At 47.3% G+C, this 26,553-nt stretch overlaps 1 protein-coding gene across 1 annotated transcript in view; it reads left to right on the forward strand.

Moving 5' to 3' along the window:
- The window catches only part of LOC107126113 (protein argonaute-1), a 54,277-nt gene that overhangs the window by 22,497 nt on the left and 5,227 nt on the right, over positions 1–26,553 (forward strand). The window contains exons 11-14 of the mRNA XM_015429621.1: positions 1,882–2,066; positions 3,209–3,368; positions 4,140–4,230; positions 18,138–18,332. Of these exons, the coding sequence (XP_015285107.1) occupies positions 1,882–2,066; positions 3,209–3,368; positions 4,140–4,230; positions 18,138–18,332 (631 nt within the window). The remainder of the gene's footprint in view (positions 1–1,881; positions 2,067–3,208; positions 3,369–4,139; positions 4,231–18,137; positions 18,333–26,553) is intronic.

Below are 26,553 nucleotides of genomic sequence, written 5' to 3' on the forward strand. Positions count from 1 at the left end.
GCTGAAGGAAGGGAGATGGGAAGTGGAGTGGGTTGTGTCAGAATAAGGTGGTGCTGAGATCCTACTGGGCGGGGGTGACGGGACTTGCTATGAGTTCTTGCAGTGCTTCCAGCCTCCGCTGGCATTGCTAATATTCTATTTTGTATGTCCCTCCATGTGTACAAAATAAGCCCTGTGTATCAGCTAACATCATAATGGTAGTGGTTCAAAATGGAGGACAGAGTCCACAGGTGGTGTTGTGTCACCAAATTTGGCTTTTTGAGGAGGCTTTCATGGAGAGAGGGGAAGTTTGAGATGTGCTTAAAATTTTACTCAGAGACTTATGAACGTAAGAAGAACCCTGGTGGATCAGGGCAGGAGTCCGTCTAGTCCAGCATCCCATCTCACACAGTGGCCAACAGTAGGCCATGGAGGCTGAGGCCTTCCCTGATGTTGCCTCCTGGCACAGGTATTCAGAAACTGACTGCCTGTGCATGGGAAGGTTCCCTTTAGTCACCATGGCTAGCAGCCACTGATAAACCTATCCTCCACGAATCTGTCTAATCCTCTTTTAAGGCTTCACTTGTAGCCATTGCATCCTTTGGTAGCAAATTTCGCATTGTCACTCATGTGAAGAAAAATGGTCTCTCGCTCATCTTAGAATCTGCTGCCCATCAACTTCATTCAATGCCCTCAAGTTCTAGTGTTTTGGGAGAGGGAGAAAGTGTTCTCTGTCCACCACCCTGTGTATAATTTTATAAACCTCTTATTATGTTCCCCGCTTAGTATTCTTTTTTCTATACTAAAAAGTACCAGACGCTTCAGCCTTTCCTCATAGGAAAGGTGTTCCAACCCCTTAAGCATCTTGGCTGCTCTCCTCTGCACTTATGCACTGTCCTGCTGTTAGAGGACAGATTAGAATTCCATATCTGGAATCAACCTGCTCTGTGCCGGTGAGATGAATGCTTGCAGTACAAATGGTATAGGTGAATTAAGAAATGTAGGCATATTTGAATATGCCTGAGAAAAACTGAGAAGTACCTGTTTATTTCAGAGTTCTTTATTTCCTTTGAGGGAATCAACTGGAAAATAATTCCAGATTTCTTGTGGGAATCGGTGAAATGCTGATTGTGCTGCTGTGGGAATAGATCATGTCCTGATAGCCATGTTTCCTTTCTCTTTGGGTTTACTCTTACGATGAGCAACTATGTTTGCCTATTCACTTACGTCCAGAATTATTGTGAGGGTTCCAAAACATATGGAATGCATAGATCCTGTTCAGCTAATGGACGAGGTGCTTCTTTCCAAGTTTGATGTCACAGCACAGGGGAAAGAGAGTCTTCCCTGGCATTCTAAGACCCACCCACCCCCCATCTTGTGGCTCAGTTTATGGTTTCAGCAGCATGTTGTATGCTGGTCACTATTTCACTCAGTTGTGGACTGGGCTGGGGGTGAGGAAGCTTCAGGTCTGCAGAAGACCAGGTGGTAGGCTTGAAGCGAGACGTCCTAAAGAACTGACAAAGGGCTGGGGGTGCCAAATCCATGCATAATGTTTAGTAGCCAGCCAGGAGAGATGCTTTGTACCAGCAATTGCTACTTTAAATACCTTCAAGCTTTTACACACACACCCTTTGGGGGGGGGGGCTTGCCTTGATTGGATCAGGCCTGGTGGAAATCCTTGGGGAATGATGGCTTCCCTGCTTCTTATGGGCTGCTTGTAGCCCTTGCTTCTCAGGGGTGTGTGTGCTTTTTTACAACCACCTGGGTTCAGTTTAGACCTGGTAATTCCCTCTACAAAACAGCTGTAGGAGAAGGATGCCTGGCCACTGCTTAGTAATGAAAAAAAAAAAGCTCTTCCCATGCTCACCTTTCGAGCCCACTTTTCACCTTCTCTTGGCACAGGAACTTTACAGACCAGCTGCGCAAAATCTCCAAGGATGCAGGGATGCCAATCCAGGGCCAGCCTTGCTTCTGCAAATATGCGCAAGGTGCGGACAGCGTGGAGCCCATGTTCCGGCACCTTAAGAACACATATTCTGGGCTTCAGCTCATCATAGTCATCCTCCCAGGGAAGACGCCAGTGTATGGTATGTTAGCAGGAGTGCTGAGAAGGGTGGGAAAGACAGAGAACGAAGGTTGTATGAAGCCAGATAATTTGTGTGTACCAGAGAGATTTGTGTGTATTTTTGTTCGTTTGTTTTGCTTTTCCTCCAGAGAGCACAGATTTCAGGCTGTTCAGCTGGCCCTCTCTCCTTCTCCTTCTAAGTACAGGGGTGCTGGGGCTTGACCCAAACAGGGATAACTGTTTGCTACACTATGTTTCCTTTTCTTTTTGCATTTTTGCATTTGTGTGCGTGCTCATGCCTGGAAGTCATGGTGACCTCTGGTGACTCCTACTGAGGCAAGAAGGACATTCAGAGAAGTGGCTTGAAAGCCTGCCTCTGCCTCCCAGCCCTGGTGTTCTTTGGAGGTCTCCCATCCAAGTACTTGCCAGGGGTGGGCCCTGCTCAGCTTCTGAGATTTGACGAGAAGGGACTTGCCTGGGCTAACCGGGTCAGGGCCGACACTGATGTGTTTCCATGTGGTGTTCTAGTTCCCCCCCCCCCCACACACACACACACTTATTCTACAATCCCAGCCTAACTGGATTATTTTGTTTTACTAGGAGTTTTTGCTGGTAGATCACAACATATGATAAAGTTTGAATCTGCTCACTGATCAACTGAAACTTTTTTTAAAAAAGTATTCACCTCCCCCAATACTATCTGGCCCTAGTTAGAATTGGTAATTTGCAATGTAAACCGCTCAGAGAACCTTCGGGATTAGAGCGGTATAAGAAATTGAAAGTATAAATAAATAAATATAAATAAATAAATACTTGTAATCTGCCTTTACTATTACAATAGTAGCAACAATAGTAATAATAATAATAGGGATAGGCCCCGATGCCTTGACAAGCTAACTTACTGTATCCAGGACACTTTTTCCCCTGCATGGGGAAGAAGTGAAAAAATGTGGATCCCCCTGAACTCCTCACTGAAGTGATGTACTTCAGAAAGGAAGGACTTGAGCATTTGTGTGTGTGTGCGTGTGTATTTTAAATTGTCTTTACAATTCTCAGCCCTTCTCTAAACACTTATCTAACTGAATGAATGCAATTTCAAATTCTATTTTGAAGCACCATTTCCAGAAGCTCGCCTGCTATAACATTCTGCTATTCCATCCCCAGCGGAGGTGAAGCGTGTGGGTGATACACTCCTGGGAATGGCCACGCAGTGTGTGCAGGTCAAGAACGTAGTGAAGACTTCACCGCAGACACTCTCCAACCTTTGCCTCAAGATCAATGTCAAACTTGGAGGAATCAACAACATCCTGGTGCCCCATCAGCGGTAAGCGTGCCGTCCAGAATCGGCGTCCTTCATGTCCCCCATAGTGGGGGACACAACCCTGCTGCCACTCTGCACAGCTGAACCTGAACACACGATCCCAAAATTTTTCAGCTTTAGCTCAAAACAAAATTTGGGGGGGGTGTGATACTGGCCAGAGCAGTGGTTGTCATGAGCAGCTCATCTTTAACTGCTGAAACTTCATCTAGCATTGACCACCAGCCTTCATTGTGACCTTTGAAAACTCTTTAAAAGATCAAAAATTGAGATAACTAAAATTGGCATCTAATCGCAGACCTTGTACTTGCAAAAGCATAAAGGCAAACAGTCATGTTTATAAAGGCTTAAACAACCATTTGTGACCAGAATGGGCAAAGGGAGGGTTTGTACGGTCCCAGTTTTTTTCTACCCCCCCCCAGTTGCTAGTACTGTTCTCTTCTCACCACAACTATTTCTCCCACAATATATTGCCCTCATTCTTTGCAATGCAGCCCTCCCCCAAAGTCACTTGAGAGCTTATTTTGAATACACTATTCCATGAATCCTTGGGGCTGAACTTAAATGAGGAGGGAGGTGGAGAAAGAACATGTTGCCTGTGGTTACGGTTTTATCAATTGCTGTCATTTTTACAGAATGAGGTATTCCCCCCTCAAAAAATCTTTAAAGAGGATATGATCATTATAGTGGTAACACCCCTCCTACCCACTCCCCTCCCAGTCTTTGTTTACACTTGGCGTTCATTTCCTTCTCTGTATGTTTCTCTTGTGCCCACAGCTCTGCCGTCTTTCAGCAGCCAGTTATATTCCTTGGAGCAGATGTAACCCATCCACCAGCAGGAGATGGGAAGAAGCCCTCCATAACAGCCGTAAGCTGTTTTATTTCGCTATTTTATCTTTTTCTTCACTTTATGAACGGAAATGCACTTTAACTGTGCTTCTTTCTTTTTCTGCACTAATTATGAACTGGTATGTATACAGACTTTCTCTACAAACCTTCTGTCACGACCCCTTCTCCGGGGAGGTCTGGTTTTACTTTAAAAGTGTTCTTTATGTTTGGTTCTACTGTGTATATCCGGCTGCCACCAGGAAATTTAAGGCTTTCCAAACCTTTATACTATAATATTTCTATCACTGGGTAGGTGGGTCGAGGTTTTAGGCTTTCATGAAGGGTCTATGTGGTGCCTGAGGAAGTATTTCTTTTAGAACTGGTATACAAGCTCTGCTCCCTTTCTGTCAGGGATTTTTCAGGTAACTTTGTAACTTTAACTCAAGGTCATATAAGTTCACTGTTTCTCTCCAGGACATACAGCCTTTCCTAAACTTTTCTTCTTTTCTGAACATCAACAGACAGCTTAACTGTTTTCACACAGAACAGTTTCTCACTTCTTTCATACACAGAGCTTAACTGAACTTCTGTTTCTCTCACAGAACTCAGAACTTAACTAACTTATCAACTGTCATCCTCAACTGTCAAACCTCTAACTGTCACTCCTGAAAGACATACTTATTCATCCACTCAGAAACCCTTTCTAAAACCCCTCCTCCTCTCTGTCACTCACCAATCACACCACACTTGTCTCTTCAAGCACTCTAGTCCATCACACGCCATGCAACCAAACTTTTAAAGAGACACACACCCATAAACAAGGTATTGTTACACCTTCCCTCTAAAATAAAAATGCACATGTGTACTATATAAATATGAAGCTGTAGAAATCATGGTAGCCACACCACAGGCCTCATCCAAACCCTCCTGCTTCCCTGGCAAGTATCACTGACATCCTCTACCTGCCGGAGGTCACTTCAGAGTGGGACAGAAGGGGCAAACATCATTCATTTTGGTCTGGGCCTTGAATTTGCTTCAACACCTGGGGACATGCCATGGGTTGGGGTTCACGGCTTCTGGTACATCAGACATAGTTCTCAGGCTGTGGCGCTGCCTTTGCATAGGAGGTCTGAGCATGTGGTAGAAACCCAAGGGCTGCTAGACTGAGGCAGAGAAGCAGAATGTATAAAGGAACAGACCTGACTGACTGGCTGAGTGCCAACTGCTGCCGCTATTACTACCCTTCCCCACTGTTCTGCCAACTTGGCTGCCATCCATTCCTTCTTCTATGGCGAGCCCTGCCAGGGTCCTCTGCACGGCCTTAAGCCACTCCCGGATGATAACTGCCTCTCATGACACTGGGGGAATTGGGCAACAGTTTCTCCAGGATCTTCTCCATCTTCCCCACTGGGTTTTGTGGAATCCCAAAGTTGCTTTGATACAGCCCAGGCCTGGAGACCGAGCAAGTGACCAAAGCCACGAGAGAGAGGAGATAATGGGTCTGTTCCTCCCCTGAGAGGGCAGTCAGGGGAGGAGAGGAAGTAAGTACACTTGGGGAGGGAGGGGATCTGTGCTAGGATCAGTCATGGATGGGTGTGGGGAGGGCAGCTGTGCAGGAAGGAAGGAATTGGACTGGAAGGTTGGTGACTGAATATCCCCTGTGGGAGTGTTATAAGGTGTTATGTGGGAATTTGTAGGTAAAATACCCTGCTTGGCTTTATTCTGTACTAGCTGGATTTGATCATCTAGTCCTGGTGTTCTGAATTTTCTTCTGTCCCTTTCACCGTTCATGCTTTGCCTGGATGATCTGTGAAGGTGGTGTTGATTTGAAGCATGTGAGGTTGCCGCTCAGCTTCTTGTGCTTTCCGGGAAGTTGATTTTTTTTTTTAATGTGCCTAATAACACTCCTTAAAGCAAAGCCCCGTTTGACACCTTTTTTAAAATCCAAGTTCTTTCCAGTGTTCTGATGAACATTCACTTCCTGCCATCCTGAAATCACTCTGTGCTGCGATGTTCTTGGAGGGCTTCTGGGATCAGCCTTCTCAATCTTGGCTTTCTGCCACGAGTGTCTTCCAAATCCTGGTACCCCATTCTGTCATCTGCAATGCCGCACGATCAAAAACTCAGAGTAACTAAGGGTGGCACCAGCCCTGGCCCGTGGAGTGGTCCACCTTATCATTGCAGCACAGCCATCTGTAGGCTTTCCAGAGAAGGGGGGGGGTGTCTCCCCCCCCCCCATGGCATTGTTAAAGTTGCACAAAGAGAATTCCTCATTTTGAGGGACAGGCTTGCAGTTGTGAAAGAACCCCAGCAGGACAGAGCAAAGGTGCTTCAGAAATCTCTTGATCCTGGAGAATTAGCAAAGAGATAAATTGCTCTTGGGCAAGATGTGGGGGGGGCGTCCCTTTCTAGTGCCACTGAACGATTGTCTTCCTCTTTCTCGCAGACTGTTGGATGGACACGGATGGCAGCCACTGGTGGGAAGCCATTTTGGGGGAAGGAAAGGTCACTCATACTGACAGGCTGGAAGGCTTGCTGCCCCCCAAATCTTTGATTTGCTCTGATGCCATCACTCTTCAGGCCTCTGTGCCCTGTTTGCTTGGCTCTCCAGAGCAACTGGTTTAGTCACTACGTGAAAATAGATGAACCCCTAGTCTGATCCAGCAGGGCTGTTCTTACATTCTCTTGGCAGTGTTTGTTCTCTTAGCGATGGCAGACATTGCCCTGCCTGGTTTGCTGGTGGGTTCATCATGGCCCACTGAAGGCCTGCCTGAAAGGTGGGAGGGAGGGAAGAGGGCAATGTCTGGTGAGCAAGGTGGCTTCAGGAGGCCTCTGGATGTGATACGCCTGACAGTCGACAGCACCTTTCCCCCCTTTTAACTTTGCAGTGTCTTGTGAAGGGTAAAGCCAAGGTCAGTTTCTGCCACCTGGTACAATTCAGCAGTCTTGTCCTCTCCTGGGCAACCCCCCTGCCGTGGTATGTATCAGTCTGCCCTTCCGAGATAACAGAGTAAGGAAATACCACCTTCAAATTGCACAGCAGGTTTTCAGTGGAGAATACAAGGTTGTGAAAAAATGCCTCTAGAAACAGGCTTGAAGAAAACATGGTGGAACTCTTCTTTTGGTAGGGCACAAAAAGACACGTTAGTGGGGAAGGCATAGAGCAAAGCAGCATGGGGAAATGGGGAAGAATGAAACAGTGAGTGGAAGAGGAGGAGAACAAAGTTAAAAGAAGATGGGAAGGAGAAAGGGGGGGGGTGATGCAGGGCCAAGGAGAATGGTCTGGGAACCCAGTAGAACTGAGATTCAGTTATTTAGGGACTTAGTTCTAGGAGGCTGCATTTGTTCCTTCCCCCTTCATAAGTCAGCTTTCTTTTCTAGTATGAGGAAAGAGCTTTTTCCCAGTATGAGCTTTTGACAATGGATACTGATTTAGTCAAGAGGGGGGATGCTTTTGTCTCCCCACACACAAAAAAAACCTGTAATCATACTGTGCAAAGCCTCTCTAAGTCTGGATTCTTTCCAGGACAGGGAGCACATAACTAGGAATGTGCACATTTAGGCTACAGTTCTTCGTGGTTTAGCAATTCATAGAAAGCAGGTGGCGCCCCTGGGCCGTGTAAATGTAGGAACACTCAAGTCCCTGGCGCATAAGGCACATAAGCTTACTGATCTTAAAAGTCCATTGTGAGTTGGCACAGAGAAGTCCATTGTGAGTTGGCACAGAGCAGTTGCTGAGTGGATTTTGGTGCCTGGTCCCTTGTCACGTCTGCACATTTTATGTGGTATATGTGAAACCACTACATGGTAATTTTTAATGCAGTTAAATTACCTTCTTCGTGGTCTCTGTGCATCACACCTCTGGGATATAGTGAGCCTGCGCTGACCTCGATCGGTTCCTCTTGAAAGCGAAAGGGATTTTCGTGCCCGCTCCTCCGTCATGCGCCGGCCCCACTGCGCATGACTAAGGGAGGGGCAGTACAATCCTGCCAGTTCTCTTCTGACCGCCGTGCTGGTTGGATCTTCTCCACTTAGGTTGGTAAAAAAATTGGGCTCTAGGCCAGTTCCTCGTTTTTTCTTTTTGTTTATTTGTTAAGTGAAAGGACTTTCTTTCTACGGATTTATTTCCTTGGACTCTGTAGTGTGTCCCCCCCCCCCTTTCCGGCCTATGGCCAAGAGGTGGGGTTTCTTTAACGGTGCCTTTGTGTGGGAGTAAAGATCCCCCCCCCCCGCCCGGATGCACACTCACTTTGTTTTTTTGTGCCTCGGGGAATTGCACCGAGGGGACTCTTCTGCTCCTTGCATGAAGTTCTCTAGCAGACAAGGAAGAACAGAGCTGCCAGACTTTGTGTCGTGTTTCAGAGTTCGTGCTTTCACCGATGTCGTCGGGACACTTCTGGACATGCGTCAGTGTCGACTGCCACCTCGGCATCGACGGGTTCCCGATACCGACGCATATCAATGTCGACCGCCTCATGCTTACACTCAGCCCAGACATCTTCGTCCGATGCCTATACTCCTTCCATAATGCAGGGAAGGCAAGGACACTCGGCCAGTCAAGCTAAAAGAGCATAAGACAACTCCCCCTGTGCAAACTCCGCTGACCCCTGGGAGGACCATGGCACTGAATCCTATGGGGGCTGCTTCACTTGACTCTCTGTGCCGAGAGAAGCCACAAGGTGCACTTTGGTCGCCTTCGCTGCGTCCTATGCAGCTCACTGACAGAGCAGGATATGGACTTCTCATGGATCTCCCAGTCTTCCAGTGTCAAAAACTGGCACTCCAACTGCTGAGCTGAAGCATTTGGTCCATCCGTCACTGCCCCAAGCTGACAATTGAGAACGGCCATCGGCACCGATACACCGCCACCCCCACCCACCCCTGGGAAGGGGCTGTGGCGATACTGGTATGGGGCCGCGGTATGCCATGGTTCCCAGCCCCACTAGGGAATGGGACCATCAGTCTACCCTCCCGGTATTGAGATCCTCCTTCGACACCAGAGTTCGCGAGGACCCAACCATCGAGGGCGACGGGCAAATCTCCCAAGCCGTCGCACCTGGCTATTTCTAATTTTAAGATCCATCGATTCCATCTCCATCGGTACCGATTCTGCCTATTTTCCGAGTCGTCTGAGCTCTCTGCTTCTCCACACGCTTCCTTCCAATCAAGGGTTGAAAACCGCGATCCTCCATTGGAACCCGTGCCACCTTAACAAGTGGGCGGTGATCTCCCAAACTCCCTTCAGAAGACCTTAAATCCTTGGAGATTTTTTGCCGGATGGCTAACAGAGGCAATCTCTGCCCACTCTGACAGATTCCATGTTTGATATTGTCCAGATGGTCACCTCAACCCCATCTCGAGCCGGAGGGTAGATCATGCAATGTAAGGTGCAGGAGCAGGGTGCTAAACTTCTGTTTACCCACCTTAACCCTATTCTGTCGTAGCACCTCTTCCTTCAAGGGTAGACGCAGTCGTTTGTTTGCAAGAGTTTTCGGCATCGAGACCTCAATCTACATGGCATGTATGGGGAGTTATCAGTCTGCTCTCTGGGAGCAGATGTCTGAATTTCTTGTTACCGTCCCTGAGGCCTCTAACTTCCTGGCTCGCAGATTTCAAAGAAAGGAATGCTTCTGACTAAGCATCAGCTTAATGCGGCTCAGCACACGTTGGATGCGGCCGCCAAAACACTAGTTCCGCAGCCACCCTCCGACCCCTGACCTGGAAAGCCCAGGCTATCCTGATCTTGTTAGATCTTGGAAGCTAAGCAGGATTGGCCCTGGTTAGTATTTGTATGGGAAACTACCATGGCATGCCAGGGTCGCTCCACAGAGGCAGGCAATGACAAACTACGTCATGCCTGGTTGCGTTTCACTGCCCTTCTGCAGAACCTTCCATTCAAAGGTGAGAGCCTTTTCAGCACCACGACTGATACGGCCCTGAAAAATACAGGTGTCAGGCAATTTAGGAGTCACGTCCTCTCCGGAAATACAGTGGCGTTGCTCATCCACTGTGCCTTCCCACCCTTATGGGCACACATCAAATTTGTCCTCTGTCTCTCAGCTTGTGGCTGAGACTTCGACAGCTTCCAAGCAGAGCCTTTGACTCCTGTACCCCTTAGAATTTGTCCAGGCATCTCTGGCCCCAACGTCATAATTAATCCACCATCCACTACGCTCCTGGAAGGAATTCAGAACCTTCTCCAAAGGGTGCTATAGATCCAGCTCTGACGACTCAACGTCAGCACAGTTTCTACTCCTGTTCTTTACGGTCCCCATCATAGGACAGAGGATCCCGTCTTGTTATGGCTCTACGAGGACTCAACCAGTTTATCTCCTATCGGAAATTCTGTACAGCAACATTATTACATCTCCTTCCCTTCTCTGCGAAGGTATTGGATGGTGACCCTGGACTTGCCGGACACATATTCTCATATGAATATCTACCCATCTTACAGGTAGTTTTGCATCTTGCAGGTGCAGAGGGCTTTTTTCTGTACAAAGCCCTCCCTTTTGGGCTCTCGACAGTGCCCAGAGTCTTTACAGACATAACGCTTGTCATCGCGGCGTACCTCCTCCTTCAGAGTGTATGGATCTTTCCGTTCTGAGACAATTGGTTGTTGGTAGCAAGCTCCAAAGAAACCTGGTTCAACCATGTCAATTCAATGCCAATTACCCTTGATGCGTTGGGCCTGAGGATGAACCTCAAAAATGTCAATGCTCCTCCCGACATTGAGAGTCCATTTTATCGGAGCAATTTTGGATTCGTCTGTCTGTTGAACCTTTCTCTCACCAATAGGGGGGAGGCATTATCGCTCTCATCCACCTGATAGAACACATGGAGATGTGTTAGAACGGCAGATCCAGCAGCTATTGGGTCTGATGGCTGCCACCACAGCGGTACTTGTCTTCGCTAGACTGCAGATGAGGCCACTTCAGCTGTGGTTCCTCAAACGTTTCCGTTTCGCTATGGCAGCCCCAATCTCTATGGTTCATGCTACCTGTGCACGGGCTGATTTCCCTAACATGGGAAACTCCAGCCCCAGCCCCAAACTGACATTACCACGGATGCATCCCTGTGGGAATGGGGGAGTTCAAACCCAAGGTTTGTGTGTGGGTGCCAAATGGGAACCTCATGTGGCCTACAATCACCTCAATTTCCTGGAACTGCTCACTGTCCAGTATACACTTTTCGCCACCTCATGGCCCACCATACGGTGGCAAGCCTGACAGACAACACCACCACACCGTGTTGCCTGAACAGGTAAGGCAGAACAGCGTTCAGGGGATTCTGTCCACTGGCCCGGGATATGTGGACCGAATGTCAATCCCGGGACATGTTCCTCACTGTCGCTCACCTGCTAGGATTGCTCTAGGTGTAGGCAGCCATCCTGAGCAGGGGAGGTGCACCCCTTCACGAGTGGGAGCTCGATTGGGCTTACCTACAACCGGTTTGCCACAGGTGGGATCACCCAGGAATCGATGTGTTCGCTACGTGTCAGAATGCTGTGTGTCGTCTGTTTGTTCCAGGGCAAAACAGGACCCAATGTCTCTGGGGAACGGCCTTCTGTTCCCATGGTCTTATTGGCACATTTACCTGTTCCCACCGATCCTTCTACTTACCAGAGTGCTCAGCAAGATCGTGAAGGAGCAACCTCAACGCATCCTCGTGGCACCATGGTGACCATGTCAGCACTGGTTCCCTACTCTACTCCGCATGTCCCGGGGCACATACATATCTTTTCCCCCGGGCACCAGATCTCCTCCTGGCTCAGGAGAGCAGAGTGCTTCGCACCGTACCGCACCTCGAGCTCATAGCATGGAGGATTCCCTAGCACTGCATTAGCGGGATTGACCTAGTCCTGTCGAACCGTTGGCAGCCAGCTATACACGCTGCCTTTGAATGGAAGTGGAAGAAGCTTTCGCTTTGCCTTGAGTCATTGGGTTTATCACTACCCCCTTCGAGCTTCAGGATACTCTTCGGATTAGTGTTGACCTGCCTAGAGTTGGGTCTTAGGTGTTTTTCTTTAAGAACCTTTTTGGCCACCACCTACGCCAATCATCCTGTGGTGGACGGTTATTCCACTTTTTCTCACTCGCAATCAAGGCAGTTCTAACGGGTTTCACTCAGCTCTTTCCTTTGGCTAGTGGGCCGACTCCCTTCTGGGACTTACATCTAGTGCTGTCCAGACCAACACACAACTGTTTGTGCCCGTGACCGTGTCTAGTCTGCAGCTTCTCTCATGGAAGACTGCCTTTCCTTGTAGCCATTACTTCAGCATGACAAGTGAGAGTATTGTCTGCACTCCATTGCGACTCTCCATATTGGGTTTTCTACTTGATGGTGTCACCTTGGACTCAGGTGTCTCTTTCCTGCCCAAGGTTGTTCCAAGTTCTGTTTGCGAGCTTGCATTGCTCTTCCAATGTTTTCCCGTCCCCTACGAGTGACGATGAATGCCGGCTTCATGCTCTGGATGTTAAGAGAGCTACACTCTTCTACCCCGATGGAACAAGGTCATTCTGTCAGTCATCAGCCTTGTTCATCTTTTAGAGCACACCTGTGCAAGGAAGAGGTTTCTTCGCAACGTCTATCTAGGTGAATTGTGGAACCATCTACTGTGTTACTTTCTGGCCAAATGGCTACTCCCGGGCCCGCTCCGAGCACTTGTCACTGGGCAGTGGGCTTGTTACAGCCTCCCTGGGAGGTCCGCCGCTCACTGACCTGTCAAGCAGCAGCATGGGTCACCCCCACACACACTCGTGAAGCTTTACGCTCTGGGTGGGCGACTTCATCGATGCTCCGTGGTGGGACGGGCAGGGTTGCAGGCGGCGCAAGTCTAGGACCTTCAGCTCCCTCCTCCAGTGGGCTTGTTTACTGCTTGCATATCTCCCAGAGGTGTGATGCACAGAGACCACGAAGAAGATAAACTGATTGCTTACCTGTAACTGAGGATCTTCGAGTGGTCATCTGTGCATTCACACCACCCGCCCTCCTTCCCATCTGCTTTCGGTCCTCTCCTCTTGTCTTACTCTGAGACTGGTTGCAGCGGTCAGAAGGAACTGGCGGGATTGTCGTGCCCCTCTCTTAGTCATGCACAGTGGGGCCAGCACGTGATGGGGGAGCGGGTGCGAAAATCCCTTTCGCTTTCAAGAGGAACCGATCGAGGTCGGCGCAGGCGCACTATATCCCAGAGGTGTGAATGCACAGATGACCACTCGAAGATCCTCAGTTACAGGTAAGCAACCTGTTTTTACAAGGGATCAGATGCAAACATCTCTGTGCTGTGTGTACAGATGCATACTGTCTCTATTACATCTACTATAAGTGGCTATAGGTAGGTTTTGTGCCCCCACCCCTCCCCGACTTCATCACCAAATGAATGAATGCCAGCTGTGCACTTAGGAACCTCAAAACTTGCCCTGGTGACATGAGGGAGGTCAGGGTCAGGGGTTTTTTTTAACACGCAGTCTTAACTAGCCATAGATCTCTGTGGGAACCATGAAGCAAGGCCAGTGTCAGCATACCCTGAGGTGGTGCAGCTGCCAGGGCCCACTGCTGTCAACCGTTTGGGGCACTCTCTTGCTAGTGACCTATGCTGCCATTGCCACTGGGGAAAGAGCTGCAGGCAGCTTGTGAGCATGGGTGGTGGGAGGGTTTGCAAGTGGGCAGGGGAAGGACATACAGGCAGATGAGAGGCATGCAGCTGGTGGGTGTTGGCGCATGAGTGCTTGGTGATGGGCAGGATAAGGGATGGGGGGCCTGGGAACTGTCTGCCCAGGGCCTACCAAGAACTCCCTCTGCCCTGTCTGCATCCTGGTTCATTAGATGTGTAAGCTAAGACTGTGATGGAACCCAGGGGCTGACCTTCTGATGTATGAGTGAGAGGCCCATTGTTTGCGGAGGGAGAGCTTGGATATAACAAGGTGTGGGATGGTGCGGCACATACAAACATATGCATACCCACAGACCCACCCTTGCTCTTTATAGGACAAGAACCCTTTATAGGGCAGAGCCATCGGGTTTTCTTTTCCTCCTACCTTATTCCCAGATACAGGTTTGGAATCCGAAGGTGCTCTTTCGTCAGTGCAGCAGCAGTTCCTCTGATGGAGCAGGTTTTCTATCTATAGAGGAGAGGAGACAGAGTTTTCTGATTCTACCCCACCACCACTCACACATACTGCAGTTCCCAATTAGCTTCCCACGCTGGTCCTTTGGGGTCCACTGACCTGCCGTGAGAGAGGAGGGGAGAGGTACAGAAGTCACTTTCTTCTAGCATGACTCCATTTGAGCTGCATGGGATCCAAGCTGTAGTGCCCTGCTTCTACTGCAAGAAGGAATGGTGACTTTTCATTTTGTGGGGGACACCTTCTGTACTGGGTGCAAAACCAGCCCCTGGCCCTCCAGGGTGGTAGTGAAAAGAAGTAGGCTTCTCTACTTCAGCTGTTATCACAGAGTGCGAACCATTTTACTCCATCCTGTGGAATGCAGAATGTCGGCAGCTGGCGTGTTTGATTTATGGTTATATTTGCATGTGCGCGCACACACACGCACATAATCCCATGACATTCCAGAGAAAAGGGAAGGGCACTTGTCCCTACCCCCTACTCACTCCATCTGTCTAGTTCTCCAAACAGTTTTTTTTCCCCCCTTCTTCCTTCTTGGTCTTTTTTTTCTTGCATCCCCTTTTCCTGTCCTTAGGATTGCTTTAGAGCCAGCCTGTCTCCACAGCCTTCTCCCACACCATTGCTCTTTATGCTGCCCAGGCTGCATGGCAGCCACTCTAGCCACATAGCCCCATGCTAATGCTGGCCCCCATAGAGAGAACACAGCAATGGTGGTGGCCATAAAAAAACTACCCACTGCCTGTTTCTTCCTGATCTAAAAAGCTAAGAACACAATCTGTGTAATACCTTTTATTAGGACCAGCCCAATGACAAATAACATTGGGCAAGCTTTCAAGTTTCCCCAAAACTCTTCATCAGGCCAGATGTTTTACATCTAGCCTTATGAAGAGTTCTAGGGAACTCAAACGTCTGTACACCAGTATGTGCCATTGTGTTGGTCCCTAACAAAAAGTATTACATGGATTGTGTTCTTGGCTTTATGGATCTAAAATTTGGTTCAACATGGATGTAAACAACTTCTCTTCCACATTTGCTAGTCAAAAGCACTAGGCTTTTTTGTCACACTTGGGGTGCGGTCAGACGGCATGCTGAGAGCGGGTTAAACTGCTCCAGTTCTGACTTGATCTGGATAATCGCAATCACACTTACTTCCCTTATCCTGCCTCACTGCGCAGTCACGTTGTTCCCTGGCGTCTACACTACCGACGTGTGGGAGCGTGTGTCGGCAGGTTTTTAATTTTTTCCCCTCGGTTTGCACATGTGCATAGGAGCTCATCTGTAGAATGGGGGGAGGAACTACCATGGCGCATGTGCAGAGCCACCAGGGTGAATCAATCCAACCCCTCCAACAAAAGACTTCCCTTTAAACGTTTGACCCGAAAATGGCCTCCGTGAGATCCCGAACTCATCTAAACTCTAAAACAAATGACCGTTTAAATGTCGGTTTTATAAACACGGTAGCGGAGCTCCGCCTATGTGCGCACTGCCGATGCTCAAAAAAAATGGTGGGCGAAAAGCGGAAGCTTCGGGCAGCTTTCAAGTGGGGAGGGGATTTAAAGCGGAAGTGCCTTGACACCGGAGGAGCGATCACACAGGGGGGAAATGCGGCTATAAGCGGGAGAGCTGAGAAAACACCACTTTGGGATCTGGTAACAAAATACTCCGGGTTAAAGCGGTTTTGAGCCGGAAACCAATGGCTGGGGACAGGAGGCAGATGTTGACTGTGTGATTGTGCATTTAAAATCTGTTGCTGAACTGTTATGATACCAGATCAAACGGTGCGTCTGAATGCACCCTCGGTCCACCAAGCATGAACAGGGAGGGAGGAATGGTATAGACTTCAGACTTATGTATTGGTTTTAGATTTGTGAGCATGGGAAGCAGGCAAAGTAATTATTATGGTAAACCCTTGAAGGTTTTTCTGTGGTATATAGTTTATTAAATATTTGCAGGGATCTCTTCGACTTGATAAATAATTTTCTCCATGAAGGAAGTGTTGGGTAACATTGCAGGATAGCATTTAAGAATTTTGTCGAAGAGATTCTGGAACTCTGTTCTGGCGTGTCCCCCCAGAAAAAAAGCCCTGCTTGTATCCAATACTTCTTCCATGGAGCTCAAGGTAGTGTAGGTGGATGTCCCATCTTATCTTCAAAACAGTCCTGTGAGATAGGTTCGTTTGGGAGGGATTGACTGGCCAAAGCTGAATGGAAAACTTTATGGGTGGGAGTGAGTTTGAACCCTAGTCTAATCTCCATGCTCGGTCGAGCTCTGCACTGCCTCTCAATGTGGTCAAGGTTAGAAAAACATAATCCTTCAGATCAGGATTAAAAAAAACCGCTGTGTACTATTAACATAATCTGTTCAAGGTCTCCTGAAGGTGTCTGTCCTGCAGGAAGGTAAGATTCGCAGCCCCCTGAGCGTTCTCTGGCTTGTCTCCCATCTGGTGGAATGGCTTGCCTAAAAGAGGCCAGAAAGGTTCCCACACTCTTATTGTTCTGCAGAATATGTCAAACAGAACTGTTCAGGAGGGCACTGTTTATAAAATGGCAGAAAGTGAAGAGGACTTAAAGAGCCTCTTGCTCAGGGTAAAAGAGGAGAGCGCAAAAGTGGGCTTGAAGCTCAACATCAAGAAAACTAAGATCATGGCATCTGGCCCCATCACTCCTTGGCAAATAGAAGGGGAAGTCGTGGAAGTAGTGACAGATTTCACATTCCTAGGATCCCAGATCACCGCAGACTGTGACAGCAGCCATGAAATTAAAAGACGCCTGCTCCTTGGGAGGAAAGCGATGGCGAACCGAAACAGCATGATAAACAGTAGAGACATCACCTGCCAACAAAAGTCTGCATGGTCAAAGCAATGGTATTCCCAGTAGTCATGTATGGCTGCGAGAGTTGGACTATAAGGAAGGCCGAGCGCCGAAGAATAGATTCTTTTGAACTATGGTGCTGGAGAAGACTTTTGAGAGTCCCTTGGACTGCAAGAAGATCAGTCACTCCTAAAAGAAATCAACCCTGACTGTTCCCTGGAAGGCCAGATCATGAAACTGAAGCTCAAATACTTTGGCCACCCAATGAGAAGGGAGCACTCACTGGAGAAGACCCTGATGCTGGGAAAGATTGAAGGTCAAAGAAGACGGGGACGGCAAAGGATGAGATGGTTGGACAGTGTCATCGATGCAACGAACATGAAATTGAGCCAACTTCAGAGGACGGCGGAAGACAGGAAGGCCTGGCGTGATCTGGTCCATGGGGTCGCGAAGAGTCGGACTCGACTGTGCGACTGGACAACAACAAGGGTTATCATTTCAATGTCTGAAAATTGTGAGGCTGTTTTTTTGTTGCACATTGTTTGTTGGATGTATCAAACTGTTTTTAGTGATGGTGGAAAGTGTCCTATGGCAACCCTGTAGGGTTTTCAAGGCAAAAATTGAGCAGAGGTGGTTTGCCATTGCCTGCCTCTGCATAGCAACTCTGGGCTTCCTTGGTGGCCTCCCATCCAGGAAGGTAGCTTCCAAGATCTGATAAGAGTAGGCTAACCTGGGCCATCAGCGTACTGTTTCTAGTCACATTTTCTAGGGTAATAACTATCAGTCCTTTTTTAAAAAAAAAAAATCAAACGTGCAGTTCCTCTAGAGTTGCCGTGAATGTGCAACAGAATACTCTTTTCTGTGTGAGCCACTTTATTTTACCCTCTAAAACATTCAGTTTGGTGACAATGGTAGTGTTTTGTTTCACTTTTAACAACACTTGTTTCTTTTGGCCTTCGCCATCCTGCCATTGATCCAGTTAATAGTCCCGCACGTTTGCTCTTTATTCCCTACAGGTGGTGGGCAGCATGGATGCCCATCCGAGCCGATACTGTGCAACAGTGCGGGTGCAGCGGCCCCGCCAGGAGATAATAGAGGACTTGTCGTACATGGTGAGAGAACTCCTCATCCAGTTTTACAAATCCACACGCTTCAAGCCCACCCGTATCATCTTTTATCGGGACGGAGTGCCAGAGGGACAGCTTCCACAGGTGAGCAGCTGTCTTTTCCTCTGTAGTGTCAACAACACCCAAAAGGGGGCTGCGGCTGAAGTCAAATCCTACGAAGATGGAGGTTCTGTACCTGACCTGGGAAGGAGTGGATTTGGAGAGTAGGCTCCCTATCCTGGATGGAGCACCCAGAAGGTGAGGAGCCTAGGGGGTGACCTTGGATGCCTCACTTTCTATGGAGGCCCAGGTCGCTACAGTCGCCAAGTCTGCTTTTCATCATATTCAGCAGATCAGGCAGCTGGCTTCCTACCTCTCTCCCTGGGACTTGGCTACAGTAACCCATGCAATGATCACTTCCAGGCTTGATTACTGTAACTTGCTCTGTGCGGGCTTACCCTTGAGGCTGTTCCGGAAACTCCAGCTGCCTATTACTAGGAATAAGGTCAATTGTGGAATAAGGCCCATTGTGGAAGTATAGTCTTTATCCACAGTGGGGACCAGAGCAGCTTACATCATTCTCCTCTCCCCCTTTTGATCTGTACAACAAGCCTGTGAGGTAGGTTAGTCTGAAAGTCTGTTACTGGTCTGAAATCACCCATTCAGCTTCCACAGAAAGAACCTGGGTCTGGCAGACCCGGCTCTGAAGTGCTAACTGCTACACCGCACTGGCTGTCCTAGTTGAGAGCCAGTTTGGAGCAGTGGTCTAGAGCACGGACTGTAATCTGGGAGAACTGGGTTTGATTCCCCCACATGCAGCTGCTGGTGTGACCAGTCATAAGTTCTTTCAGAGCTGTTCTCTCAAGGGCATTTCTCAAGAGAGCTCTCTCAGCCCCACCTACCTCACAGGGTGTCTGTTGTGGGGAGGGGAAGGGAAAGGGATTGTAAGCTACTCTGAGACTCCTTTGGGTAGTGAAGAGTGGGGTAGAACTCCAATCTCTTCTTTGTCACAATTGCGCTGGTGGGCCAGGTACCAGAGACTCTGTCTAAAGCACAGTCTGAGATCCAGGTACCAGAGAAGACAGAGTAAAACGAGCAAAGTGCAAAACACCAAGTCAAAACGTAGCCTAGGGTTACAGGAGGTTGTATCAAAGAGTTCAGAAGCCGAAAGCCGTTCGTCAGAAGTCGGGGTGCCAGAGAGAAATGATGTCACACAAACCAGAGCCAGGAGCCGGAAAGTCAGTACGAAAACCAGGAGACAGGAACGCAGGATCCGGGGTGCAGAGAGTCGTCCAAGAGACTAGATGCCAACACAAATTGTGGATCTGAGAGAGCAGCCTAAAGAGCCCGTTCCGCTTGTTAGCCAATTACCGGCCACTAACAAGGTCCTGGCTCCAGTCAGTACTCTGGGCTTAGAGTACGTCGACCTTGCATGCGCGCCTCCTTACACTGGGTTGCCATGTCCCGTCGCCTCTGCTCTCGCAAACAAGCCACCGGTGGAGGTGAATCAGGAGGCGTGGTGCTTGTGCTTGGCTCTGCTGGCACAGCTCCAGGTGCAAACTCTCCTGTTGACTGGTGCTCATCCTCCTCAGGACTTAGGTCTGACGATTCAAGGGGTGCAGGGAACTCAACCTCGGAGGTTGAGGGTGCAGAATCCCCTGGATCAGGGTCCACGGGGTTGAGCTGCACGGTGGGCATGACATTCTTCCTCTAGAACAGGGGTGGCCAAACTTGCTTCACGTAAGAGCCACATAGACTAAATGTCAGATGCTTGAGAGCCACAAGGTGACTTCGGAGGAAGAGGTGGGTTTGGGGAAGTGGCCTGAATGTGACATCACAGGAAGGGGTGGATTTTGGTACAGGATGTGACATCATTAGAAGGTGTGGGGCTGAGGAAGTGATATCACCTGACATTTGACCTGGAAGTGACATCACAGTACATGACATCACAAAGTGCACGAAAACAGGAACAGAAAATAGCAAGGAGTGGATTCAGTCAAAGATAAGACTACCTTATAAGATACCAAAGGATTCACGTCTGACAACAGAAAAATTAGCTTGTTGCTGTCAGAAAAATTGTGTAGTTGATTAAGTATTTGATTAAGTATTTGAGATAAAAATCTATTTCTAAGATCCAAATATAGTGGGCAAACCATTACTTAATGAAACAGATCTTCAACAGAAATTCCACATAGACAAATACGTTGTTCTAGGGGAATTTTTAGGTTTTGGTACAGGATGTGACATCATCAGAAGAGGTGGGACCGAGGAAGTGCCATCACCTGACCTTTGACCTGGAAGTGACATCACAGGACATGACATTACAAAGTGATATATCCTTGTGAGGTGCCACCCACAAAGTCTCCTGGCTTCACCCCAGGTGGTAAAAACAGAGAAACAAAAGTGGTAAAAACAGATATTGCCAGATATATTGCAATACTTTGTGAAATGGCAGAGGTACCTCAGCCAGCGTGGACAAGCCATCTTCCCTGGCACTCTGCCTGCTGTTCTTCTCACCAAGGAACCCTTCCTAAGCTTTCAAGGGACTCCAAGATGTCCCAGGAGGAAGCAGAAATTGACAGCCATTGAACAGTGTGTTACAATACGTTGTACAATAAAAACAGGCTTAAAGAACACACCCTCATTTCTCTTCCTGCTCCCGTCAAACCACCAGTTTTCAAGTAGACTTAAGATACCGAGGACATGCACACCACCCATGCACAGACCGTGCTGGACCACTGCCTGCCTGCCTGCTGGACGACAGATTCTACCTTCCCCTTTCTACAGGCCCTGAAATCTCCTGCGCAGGCATGTTTTTCTTCACTTACCTACAGCTTAAGATACAAACCCACAGCATCTGTTCTTGAAGAGAAAGGCGGTCTTCTGAGCTTTCTCACCCCCTTCACTCTCCCCAGAGGCATCCCACTTAGCGTGCCATCTTAAGGACACTTTCCTGGGAATAAGCCCCAATGACTAGACCTGCTAAGGATGGCACTGTTAGATACTTGCACAAAGGATCTGCGGAAAACATTGTCATGTTGCCCTCATTCAGCCTCATCTGGAAATTCCAACCACATGGCCCCAGCCACAGAAAGTCAATCGGGTCACTTAAATCCACACAAAAATGCCTGCATCTTACCATCAAGTCCAAATATTTCACACCACGGGAAGGCAGAAGGAGAAAACAATGTTGGCACCTTTAAGTTTTATTCAGTATATGAGCTTGAACCCCCCCCCCCAAACAATACTGACCTTGGTAGGCTAAGAAAGACACAGAGAGAAAGACAAATCAAGAGGGACAGAGAGAGAGAGGGACAGAGAGAGAGAGAGGGAGGGGGAACAGAGAGGGAGAGAAAGAGGGAGACACACTGTACAGGATTCCCATGGATCTTTTTCATGCCTTTTTTGACATGATCCCTGATTTGTCTTTTTGCAAGTATCTAATGGTGGCAAAGAGCAGAGCTCTGGAAATCTGCTTCTCTAGAGCAGGCAGGGCATGTACCGGGGGAATCTACATTTCATTGGAAATGGAAGAACTCTGCAACAACTCTGCCCTGCCTGTGCAGCATTAACCTTTGCAACAATACCCTCCTCCCAAATGAGAAAAAAGGTTTTTTGTACCTCCTTGCATGACTGTTCTCCCAACCTCAAACAACAATTTCTTGCACTTCTTAACAGCGCTCATCACTTCTAAGTCAAATGAGAAGGAGGAGGAGGAGATTGGATTTATACCCCGCCCTTCACTCAGAGTCTCAGAGCGGCTTACAAACTCCTTTCCCTTCCCCTCCCCACAACAGATACCCTGTGAGGTAGGTGGGGCTGAGAGAGCTCTCCATATATATTATAAAAATACCAAATTTATTAGGGTGTACACATATTAAAATATATTCGGGTTAAAAAATTTTTATGTATCAGACTAATAAAAGCATATCAAATATTAATACACATGATGGGTCAACACTTTCCAACTGAAGACCAAACGCGTTTCGGCCTCAAAGGGCCTTCCTCAGTGGTCACTATACAACATAGTATAGACACACATTCAAACATATGTATACAAGATCTTTAGTACACTTATTTAAAGACCAGATGTTGTATCCTGAAATTATAAAAATAGAGGGAGGGGGGGAAAGAGGGGAAAAGAAACTCAAATTATTATTACAAATGTATACCAAATCCTTATTAATTTAAACAATTGATTTTTTCAAACTAGAATTACCTTATATGTTTGCAATTGTGTTACTGGTATTAATGATGGGCCATAGGTATAGCCATATCCATTCCAATTATTCTAAATAAAACCATGAAATGAAATAGTGAAATTATTATATTAATAGTTCTAATTGGCTGGTTGGCTCAGGCTGAGTCGGTTGAAATTAAACCCGGAAAACACGGAGGTCCTGGGCCTAAGTCGGACCGGTCTGGGGTTGGGGCTCCCACTCCCGGTCTTCGACGGGGTGCCATTGGTGCCTCGGCGGGAGGCTAGGAGTCTGGGGGTGCTCCTGGACTCCTCGTTGACAATGGAGGCCCAGGTAGCAGCCACTGCCAAAGCGGCCTTTTATCATTTGTGGCTGGCCTGGCAGTTGGTCCCCTACCTTGATCGTGAAGACCTGGCCACTGTGATCCATGCGACGGTCACCTCGAGGCTTGACTACTGTAACGCTCTCTACTTAGGGCTGCCTCTGTCGCAAATCCGGAAGCTGCAGCTGGTGCAGAATGCTGCGGCCAGGCTGTTGTTGGGCCTCTCTAGGCGAGACCATATTCGACCTGGGCTGCAAGCGCTGCACTGGCTTCCGATAGCATACCGGATTCGCTTCAAAGTGCTGGTTCTCACCTTTAAAGCCCTGAATGGATCCACAAACTATTCTAAAGATTGCGTAGAGATCTTTATACTCAGAAGATTTCTACACTTATAAGGGGAAAAGACACAGAATTAAGACTTTAAAACGTAAGAGAAGAAATCAAAGAATCAAGAAGAAGAGGAAAGCAACAAAAAGGATGGGAAATTTCTGAGGGAATTTCTGAGATTGATAATGGAGTTAGACCATTACATTAATATCCAGAAGAAAATAAAGAATAATGCCTTTTTATATATCCAAAGAAAGCATTTAACAATTTGTTTAGACAAAATCTATATTAGTAGAATAAAAGAAACTGTATACCTATATATTTGCAAATATTATATGATAACAGTAGGTGGGGAAATGATATAGATTTAGTTAATGTATGAGGTAGTTTAGTAGAGGAAAAGAAAGATTGAAATGTTGTACCCTAATTTTATGTTTGTTTGTAATGAAAATAAAAAAATGTTTTTTTAAAAAAAGAGTCAAGACTTTTGGATTTAGGCTTTGAGGTTAATTGAAGGCAAAAAACCACGACAAAATTATAATTATTTGTTATTAAGGTGCAAAAACATTTCAAACACCAGGCTCGATTGTGAAGGAGTAAAATAATGAAGTCTAAATATTTCCAGCATAGCTAAACACATAAAGACACAGTTCTAGTTACCCTTTCCAGGTTTGCAAAGGCAGTCAGTTCAGCAAGACAAGATGTTCACACAATCAGCCAATCCAGGCAGGAATCAAGACGGAATGCCATTGTTGGGTTGCTCGGGGACCACTGACAAGGCCATGTTGAGTAGTCTCTAGGCAGCACCATTCAATGGGAATAGCAACTAGATTTATAGGGGTTTCTGTTTGGCCCTCGGCCTTTGACCCTGTCAGAGACCAGAGAGGTGATATAACTTGTGCAGTTCCGCAGGGCCTGTAAGACGGAGCTCTTCCGCCAGGCTTTCGAGTAGGAGCTGCCACTACCACTACCACCACCACTCCTTCATAGAGTGATACTGCCGGAGGGCTGGGTAACATCTATCCACGACCCTAGCCCGCCCCCTCTGCTATGCAAGATGTTGGGAGTTTTATACGTGCAGCCGTTGGAACTGAATTTTAACTGTTTTAGCTTTTATATACTGTATGCACTTTGTGCTCTGTTGTAAGCCGCCCTGAGCCTGTTCGCGGGGAGGGCGGGGTATAAATACAATAAAATAAATAAATAAATCTCTGTTGCTAGGCTCATGACATCCCATAATGAACAAGAGCAGAGGGGAGAATTGAAATTATCTGCAGGCTAGGTCCAGTCCACCCCACACACAGATGGTGGTAGCTCAATTGCTTTGGAATGTACTAATCGGTAGCTTGGTACCATCCTCCAGCTTTTGCCCATTTGCAGACTGCTGGGTGTCAGACTCTTGAACAAACTTGCTCCCATCAACACTCTCTTGGCAGTGATTTGTTTATTGAGAGCCATTCGTGTCAGAACTGACTCCAGTGACACCAGTTCTGAAGTTATACAGGATTCAAAGAACCCCCTCCCCCCCGTTACTGGTCCAGTCAATCCATTCATTCAGCTTGCCTAAACCTAGCGTGCTCTGTTAGCCCTCCTCCCCCCACCTGTGAACTTACAGTTACATTATCTACTGCAAGCTGGCTAGCAGAGGCTGGTATTCAAGGTCGTTGTGCATTCTTCCCATGTTGGGAGGGCTCCCTTGGAAAGCAGTCGTAAAGTAGTGCAGCAAAGCAGTCTACACACCCCCACACACACTCTCACAGTCTGCCCCCCCCCCCATTCCCCAAAGTGAAAGAACAAAGCATCAAAGACAGTGAAAGCCGTACCTGTGAAATCCATGGCAAACAAGGATCCGAGTTTGACACTGGGGTGGCATTGGCACTGTGGAAACCCCTTCTGCTCTTTCATGGATTATATAAAGCAGAGTTCATTAGGAGGGGTTTTACTTGAAGACTTAGTTTCTGTTGTAGAGGTTAGCGGCTGCTGGCTTGCTCAGGTGATTGTTTAATCAGGCTTTTTTGTTTTGTAGTGTTGTCTTTCCAGGTGGTTGTATGATCTAACTATTTCATTGTAATTTGCTTCATTAATAAGAAAGAGGCTGATTAAGAAGAAAATGGCTTAAGTTTGGCAAGAAGCATGTGAACAAGCAAAAGAACATTCTTAATTAATGGTTTAATTAATTAGATTTGTACCCCACCCTCCCCGCCAGGGCAGGCTCAGGGCAGCTCACATAAAAATTGCAACAACTAAAAACAGCAATATAAATATCAGCATAAAACACAGCATAGTTACTAAAAGCAATATACAGTGGCGGTACAGAAGTAGCAACAGACGTAATAAAAATACAGTCAGCAGTTGATTTTTCTATTGGCAAGCTCAGGCTGGATGGTGGTATTGGGCACAGGGTCTTAGATTGTTAGAAGCAGCTCCTTACCTGAGTAGGACTGAGTAGGAAGAGTAAAGTTGACAAGGATATCTTTTGTTTTTTGTTTTTGTTTTTTTAATTGGCAGTTTTTTATTATGTACCATAATACAATACAAAAACACAAGAAAATATTAAATGACTCCTGCCTGTAAAGCTGACTTTCTCCCAGGTACTTGCAGCTGAACCTTGAGCAATATACATGTGGCATAGAGCCATACGTATTCCATTTTTTCTTAAACTGTTTTGATTCCAATGCTGTGATTCTCTTTCTGTGGCAAGTCACCTTAAGGCAGAGGTGTCAAGCTCATTTGTTACGAGAGCTGGATCTGACATTACTCTCACTTTGTTGGGCAGGGCCATGTGTGCCATAAAATGTAACATGAGGTACCGGAGATATAAACTTTATAAAGATGATTTCAGCAGGCTTGATTGGATTAGGTGTGATATGCAGAAGGGTAGTAGGCATGGAGACATCAGCATTGGTAAAGAGACAGGAAATCTAGGTCCTAATTTGGTCCAGGAGGTTTCAGTCCAGGAGGATTCAAAGAATAAATGGAAATAAGTGTAAAGAAGTGAGCACTGACTCACGTAAGCTCATACCCTACCACAAATTGTGTTAGTCTTTAAAGTGCTACTGGACTCTTATTTTTTCTACTGCTATTAAAAACCACAACGTTCAAAAACCTGTGGGGGGACATTTTAACCTTCTAGGACATTCAGTTGCTGACCTAAGAGTAGCACTTGTCTTACAAAGGAATTTCAAAGGGAGATTAGAAAGACAGCTGAATTGCAACCGATAATGAAGCTCAAGACAATGCATCCTCCTAGACTGAATTGAGATCTAGGTTTCTTCTGTTGTTATCAATGCCTATTATTGTCATTTCGTGTCTGAAATCACTCCACTCCCCAAGATATAAGGACAGATGGACTCATATTCTAGCTGTATCTGAAGAAGTGAGCAGTGATTCATGAACCCTGCCACAAATTTTGTTAGTTAGGGTGCTACTGGACTCTTGTTCCCATCTACTAATAAAGACTACAAGCTTCTCTCCCCCC

The sequence above is a fragment of the Gekko japonicus genome, unplaced genomic scaffold, assembly GCF_001447785.1.
Source record: "Gekko japonicus isolate JY-2015 unplaced genomic scaffold, Gekko_japonicus_V1.1 scaffold521, whole genome shotgun sequence".
Lineage (NCBI taxonomy): Eukaryota > Metazoa > Chordata > Lepidosauria > Squamata > Gekkonidae > Gekko > Gekko japonicus.